This window comes from Homarus americanus, unplaced genomic scaffold (assembly GCF_018991925.1).
Source record: "Homarus americanus isolate GMGI-L3 unplaced genomic scaffold, GMGI_Hamer_2.0 scaffold46735, whole genome shotgun sequence".
Taxonomy (NCBI): domain Eukaryota; kingdom Metazoa; phylum Arthropoda; class Malacostraca; order Decapoda; family Nephropidae; genus Homarus; species Homarus americanus.
In genome coordinates, this window is record NW_024729450.1 from 5956 (window position 1) to 13846 (window position 7891).

Genomic DNA, 7891 nt, shown 5'->3' on the forward strand with positions numbered 1-7891 from the left:
ATTTCCCTAGATAGACATTATTTCCCTAGGCAGACATTATTTCCCAAGTTATTGATTATTTCCCTAGGTAGACATTATTTCCCTAGATAGACATTATTTCCCTAGGCAGACATTATTTCCCAAGTTATTGATTATTTCCCTAGGTAGACATTATTTCCCTAGGTAGACATAATTTCCCTAGGTAGACATTATTTCCCTAGGTAGACATTATTTCCCTAGGTAGACATTATTTCCCTAGGTAGACATTATTTCCCTAGGTAGACATAATTTCCCTAGGTAGACATTATTTCCCTAGGTAGACATTATTTCCCTAGGTAGACATTATTTCCTAGGTAGACATTATTAAGTTATTGATTATTTCCCTAGGTAGACATAAATTCCCTAGGTAGACATAATTTCCCTAGGTAGACATAATTTCCCTAGGTAGACATTATTTCCCTAGGCAGACATTATTTCCCAAGGTAGACATAATTTCCCTAGATAGACATTATTTCCCTAGGCAGACATTATTTCCCAAGTTATTGATTATTTCCCTAGGTAGACATTATTTCCCTAGGCAGACATTATTTCCCTAGGCAGACATTATTTCCCAAGTTATTGATTATTTCCCTAGGTAGACATTATTTCCCTAGACATTATTTCTTAACCTAGAGATTATTTCCAGTGATATTCAAGGATCTGTTCTTCTCAAGCCTCTTCCCTTTGCCAGCTTCACCCTCTGTCCTCCACGGTACCCCAGGTCGTACGGGTCGTCGTCCCCAGCAATTGACGACGACCACGTACCCTCACGACCACCAGTACTACCTTCATGGTCGTCTGCAGCTAGTGACGACCATACACGACGACCACCACGACCACCAGTACTACCTTCATGGTCGTCTCCACCTTGTGACGACCATACACGACGACCCTCACGACCACCACCTATACTACCTTCAGGGTCGTCACCACCTAAGGAGAACGACCACACGCGACGACCATCACGACCACCATAATCAGATAAATTACGAGATTCTTGTTGAACTTTATAATGACGTATATCCCTTGGCAGGCTGGTCGTATCGTGTGACGGACGGTGGTCGTACACGTCGAAGGGACAACGAACACGTGGGATGGATGGTCGTTCGTGGGATGGTTGATTACGAATTGTTACTCCTTCTACGAACGTTTCCTGTAGGTGAGAGAACGTGTAGATAATTAGTACACCTGTCTTAGACACCTGTGTTCATCTAACCTAACCTAACCTAACCTAACCCTGGGATAATCTGGTTCCTAATTGAATGATGACTTGTGATTGGCTGCTTTTACTAACCTGACGTCATAGTAGAAACAACCATTCACAGTTCATCATCTTACTGACGACGTAGTAGTAACAACCAATCACAACACATTATACTGACGTCATAGTAGTAACAACCAATCACAAAACATTGTTACACTTACGTCAGAGTAGTAACCTGACGTCTCTGTAGTAACAATCAATCACAACACACTATACTGATGTCATTGTAGTAACCAACCAATCACAACACACAATACCGATGTCATAGTACTAACCAACCAATCACAACACACCATACTGACGTCATAGTATTAACCAACCAATCACAACACACCATACCGACGTCATAGTGCTAACCAACCAATCACAACACATCATACTGACGTCATAGTACTAACCAACCAATCACAACACACCATACCGACGTCATAGTATTAACCAACCAATCACAACACACCATACTGACGTCATAGTACTAACCAACCAATCACAACACACCATACGCCACAAAACAACTCTACCTTGTTATTATTTATATTTCTGTTGATGATTTTCTTCTTGTGTATGACCAGACAGAAGGTTATGGTGAGTGCCAACACCACAACACCACCAACCACCGCCAGTGCCACAATTAAGATGAGGTCAGCTCTCTGTATGGAGGTCAAGTTAGTTGTTGTGACCTCTTGCGCCTCCAACACTATCTGGTGGAGAAGAGGCAACGACAGAGGTAATCTCTCTCTCTCTCTCTCTCTCTCTCTCTCTCTTTCTCTCTCTCTCTCTCTCTCTCTCTCTGTCTCTCTCTCTCTCTCTCAACTATAAATATCTTTACGTCTTATAATCAATCATCATACTCAAGGGGTTAAGTCATCATACTCAAGGGGTTAAGTCATCGTACTCAAGGGGTTAAATCATCATACTCAAGGGGTTAAGTCATCATACTCAAGGGGTTAAATCATCATACTCAAGGGGTTAAATCATCATACTCAAGGGGTTAAATCATCATACTCGGGGTTAAATCATCATACTCAAGGGTTAAATTATCATACTCAAGGGTTAAGTCATCATACTCAAGGGTTAAGTCATCATACACAAGGGTTAAGTCATCATACTCAAGGGTTAAATCATTATACTCAAGGTTTAAGTCATCATACTCAAGGGTTAAGTCATCATACTCAAGGGTTAAATCATCATACTCAAGGGTTAAGTCATCATACTCAAGGGTTAAATCATCATACTCAAGGGTTAAATCATCATACTCAAGGGTTAAATCATCATACTCAAGGGTTAAATAATCATACTCAAGGGTTAAGTCATCATACTCAAGGGTTAAATCATCATACTCAAGGGTTAAATCATCATACTCAAGGGTTAAATCATCATACTCAAGGGTTAAATAATCATACTCAAGGGTTAAGTCATCATACTCAAGGGTTAAATCATCATACTCAAGGGTTAAATCATCATACTCAAGGGTTAAATCATCATACTCAAGGGTTAAATAATCATACTCAAGGGTTAAGTCATCATACTCAAGGGTTAAATCATCATACTCAAGGGTTAAATCATCATACTCAAGGGTTAAATCATCATACTCAAGGGTTAAATAATCATACTCAAGGGTTAAATCATCATACTCAAGGGTTAAATCATCTACTCAAGGTGTTAAATCATCATACTCAAGGGGTTAAATCATCATATTCAGGGGTTAAATCATCATACTCAAGGGGTTAAATCATCATACTCAAGGGTTAAATCACCATACTCAAGGGTTAAATCATCATACTCAAGAGATTTAAATCATCATATTCAAGGGGTTAAATCATCATACTCAGCAGGTTAAATCATCATACTCAACTTGGGTTAAGCGTCATCATACTCAAGGTGTTAAATCATCATACTCAAGGAGTTAAATCATCATACTCAAGGGGTTAAATCATCATATTCAAGGGGTTAAATCATCATACTCAAGGGGTTAAATCATCATACTCAAGGGGTTAAATCACCATACTCAAGGGGTTAAATCATCATACTCAAGGGGTTAAATCATCATATTCAAGGGGTTAAATCATCATACTCAAGGGGTTAAATCATCATACTCAAGGGGTTAAATCATCATACTCAACGGGTTAAATCATCATACTCAACGGGTTAAATCATCATACTCAAGGGGTTAAATCATCATACTCAAGGGGTTAAATCATCATACTCAAGGGGTTAAATCATCATACTCAAGGGGTTAAATCATCATACTCAAGGGGTTAAATCATCATACTCAAGGGGGTAAATCAGCATACTCAAGGGGTTAAATCATCATACTCAAGGTGTTAAATCATCATATTCAAGGGGTTAAATCATCTCACCTTCTCTAAACCTTGAAGACTTTGCCCAAGGGTGTCTTTATTGATGTTATCCTCGAGGAAAAGCTGGTCATCCTCCACCTTGAGTACCACCTCCTCCAACTCCTCAGACCCCGTGTTCAACTTCTCGAGGAGGACTTGAGATACCTGACCCTCGACCACCTCTTGGGACGCTTCTTGTATGCTTTTCAATACATCTGTCAGGCGTTTGCAAGTTTCTTCCTCGACTTGGGAATTTCTTGACGTACATAAGCTGTTAGTAGTAGTGGTAGTAGTGGTAGTAGTGGTAGTAGGGGTAGTGGTGGTAGTAGTGGTAGTAGGGGTAGTGGTAGTATTAGTTGTTGGGGTAGAAGTAGTGTCATTGTCTAGTAGCTTGGGTGACCTTGGAATGCGTCGGTTAGTGTCCAAAACATCATTATCCCCGTGTTGTGATGGTGCACCTCTAGGCGACTCCTTACCCCCGTGTTTGTTTCCTGTTGTTGACTTTTTTCCATTTCTAGTCATTTGCTTCATTCCTTCCCCAATTCTTTCTTCATTATCCTCTTCTTCTTTCATCCTTTTTTCATTTTCTTCTTTCATTCTTCCTTCACTCTCCACTCTTCTTGTTATCGTCTCCTCCTCTTGTGATTCTCTTGTGGACTTCGCTTGTGGTCTGAACCGAGTCGAATCTCTCGGTATAAATTGGATTCTTTGATTCGATAATTTTTGGGGTGAAATATTGACCGAATCTCCAATTAATTCGGCGTCTGAATCATAAGACTCAACGGGTGAATCAGGTGAATCAACTTGTGAATCATCTTGTGAATCAGATGAATCAACTATAGAATCAGATGAATCAACTTCTGAATCAGATGAATCAACTTCTGAATCAGATGAATCAACTTCTGAATCAGATGAATCAACTTCTGAATCAACTTGTGAATCAACTTGTGAATCAGATGAATCAACTTGTGTGGACGAACCTTTGTTAACAGCATTTGAGTCCAGCACTTTTCTATTGGATGAGTCAGCAGGTTTATCATTGGATGAGTCGGTGGATGAGTCCAGCAGGTTTATCATTGGATGAGTCAGCTTGTTTACTATTGGATGAGTCCAGCAGGTTTATCAATGGATGAGTCAGCAGGTTTATCATTGGATGGAAGGTCGGTGGATGGGTCAACCTTGATTATCATTGGAACGAGTCAGTGGATGGAGTCAGCGATTACCATTGGATGAGTCAGTGGATGGGTCAACGATTATCATTGGATATGAGTCAGCAGGTTTATCATTGGATGAGTCAGCAAGTTTATCAATGAATATGAGTCCTTAGGTTTATCATTGGATGAGTCGGTGGATGAGTCGGTGGATGAGTCTGCAGGTTTATCATTGGACGACTCAGTGAATGGAGATCAGCTTGATTATCATTGGACGAGTCGGTGGATGAGTCAGCAGGTTTATCATTGGATGAGTCGGTGGATGAGTCGGTGGATGAGTCTGCAGGTTTATCATTGGACGACTCAGTGAATGAGTCAGCTTGTTTATCATTGGATGAGTCAGTGGATGGGTCAGCTTGATTATCACTGGATGAGTCAGCTTGTTTACTATTGGATGAGTCAGCAGGTTTATCAATGGATGAGTCAGCAGGTTTATCATTGGACGAGTCGGTGGATGAGTCAGCAGGTTTATCATTGGACGAGTCAGTGGATGAGTCAGCTTGATTATCATTGGATGAGTCAGTGGATGGGTCAGCTTGATTATCATTGGATGAGTCAGCAGGTTTATCATTGGATGAGTCAGCAGGTTTATCAATGAATGAGTCAGCAGGTTTATCATTGGATGAGTCAGTGGATGAGTCAACAGGTTTATCATTGAATGAGTCAGCAAGTTTATCATTGGATGAGTCAGCAGGTTTATCAATGGATAAGTCAGCAGGTTTATCAATGGATGAGTCAGCAGGTTTATCATTGGATGAGTCAGCAGGTTTATCAATGGACGAGTCGGTGGATGAGTCAACAGGTTTATCAATGGATGAGTCAGCTGGTTTATCATTGGATGAGTCAGTGGATGAGTCAACAGGTTTATCAATGGATGAGTCAGCTGGTTTATCATTGGATGAGTCAGCTGGTTTATCAATGGATGAGTCAGCGGGTTTATCAATGGATGAGTCAGCGGGTTTGTCAATGGATGAGTCAGCAAGTTTATCAATGGATGAGTCAGCAAGTTTATCAATGGATGAGTCAGCAAGTTTATCAATGGATGAGTCAGCAAGTTTAACAATGGGTGAGTCAGCAGGTTTATCAATGGATGAGTCAGCAGGTTTATCAATGGATGAGTCAGCAGGTTTATCAATGGATGAGTCAACAGGTTTATCAATGGACGAGTCAGTGGAAGAGTCAGCAGGTTTATCATTGGATGAGTCAGCAGGTTTATCAATGGATGAGTCAGCAGAATTAACAATGGACGAGTCGATTGGATGAGTCAACCGGGTTTATCATTGGATGAGTCAACAGGTTTATCATTGGATGAGTCAGCAGGTTTATCAATGGATGGTCAACTAAAGTTTATCAATGGATGAGTCAGCAGGTTTATCATTGGATGAGTCAGCAGGTTTATCAATGGATGAGTCAGCAAGTTCATCAATGGATGAGTCAGCAGGTTTATCATTGGATGAGTCAGCAGGCTTATCAATGGATGAGTCAATGGATGAGTCTGTGGATGACTCAGCAAGTTTATCATTGGCTGAGTCAGCAGGTTTATCAATGGATGAGTCAATGGACGAGTCGGTCGATGAGTCAGAAGGTTTATCATTGGATGAGTCAGCAGGTTTATCAATGGATGAGTCAGCAGGTTTATCATTGGATGAGTGAGCAGGCTTATCAATGGATGAGTCAATGGACGAGTCGGTCGATGAGTCAGAAGGTTTATCATTGGATGAGTCAGCAGGTTTATCAATGGATGAGTCAGCAGGTTTATCAATGGATGAGTCAGCAGGTTTATCATTGGATGAGTCAGCAGGCTTATCAATGGATGAGTCAGTGGATGACTCAGCAGGTTTATCAGTGGATGAGTCAGTGGATGTGTCGGTCGATGAGTCAGAAGGTTTATCATTTAATGAGTAAGCAGGTTTATCAGTGGATGAGTCAGTAGATGAGTTGGTGGATGAGGGTGTAGGTTTATCGGTGGATGGAGTCAACGGGTTTATCAATGGACGAGTCGGTGAATGAGTCCAGCAGGTTTATCAGTGGAAAGTCAACAGGTTTATCCAGTGGATGGAGATCAACGAGTTTACGTAGGATGAGTCAAGCAGGTTTATCAGTGGATGAGTCAGCAGGTTTATCAGTGGATGAGTCCAGCAGGTTTATCGATGGATGAGTCAGCAGGGTTTATCAGTGGATGGTCAGCAGGTTTATCATCGGTGGACAGGTCAGCAGGTTTATCGGTGGATGAGTCAGCAGGTTTATCGGTGGATGAGGCAGCAGGTTTATCAGTGGATGAGTCAGCAGGTTTATCATTGGATGAGTCAGTGGATGACTCGGTGGATGAGTCAGCAGGTTTATCAGTGGATGAGTCAGTGGATGAGTCAGCAGGTTTATCAGTGGATGAGTCAGCAGGTTTATCATTGGATGGGTCAGTGGATGAGTCAGTAGGTTTATCATTGGATGAGTCAGTGGATGACTCGGTGGATGAGTCAGCAGGTTTATCAGTGGATGAGTCAGCAGGTTTATCATTGGATGAGTCAGTGGATGAGTCAGCAGGTTTATCATCATTAAAACTTGTGGAATTCTCGGTGTAATTTGAGCTTGTCTTCGTGGTCGTGGGCGTGGTCGTGGGCGTGGTCGTGGTTGTGGGCGTGGTCGTGGTTGTGGGCGTGGTCGTGGTTGTGGGCGTGGTCGTGGGCGGCGGAGGGTTGACCACGCCCATCAGACGCCTCAGGTAGGCAGCAATAGTTCCCAATACTTTAGTGATGGCTTCCAGGAGCTCTTCATCCGACATGGCTGACTCTGTGGATGATTGGATGATTAGGTGAGTGTGTGGGTGATTAGGGGAGTGTGTGGATGATTAGGTGTGTGTTTGGATGATTAGGTGAGTGTGTGGATGATTAGGTGAGTGTGTGGATGATTAGGTGAGTGTGTGTGGATGATTAGGTGAGTGTGTGGATGATTAGGTGAGTGTGTGTGGATGGCTAGGTGTGTGTGTGTGGATGATTAGGTGAGTGTGTGGATGATTAGGTGAGTGTGTGGATGATTAGGTGAGTGTGTGGATGATTAGGTGA

The 7891-nt window shown here is 41.9% G+C and overlaps 1 protein-coding gene across 1 annotated transcript; it reads right to left on the reverse strand.

Moving 5' to 3' along the window:
• Positions 1-350: 350 nt before the first annotated feature.
• On the reverse strand, positions 351-7611 carry LOC121866725 (dentin sialophosphoprotein-like). The gene is made up of 6 exons (XM_042366424.1): positions 6973-7611; positions 6339-6357; positions 5014-5739; positions 3643-4739; positions 1804-1983; positions 351-1171 (listed from the first exon to the last, which is right to left on the reverse strand). The coding sequence occupies exons 1-6, from the start codon at positions 7609-7611 to the stop codon at positions 671-673; spliced, it is 3162 nt and encodes a 1053-aa protein (XP_042222358.1). The 3' UTR covers positions 351-670.
• Positions 7612-7891: the final 280 nt, after the last annotated feature.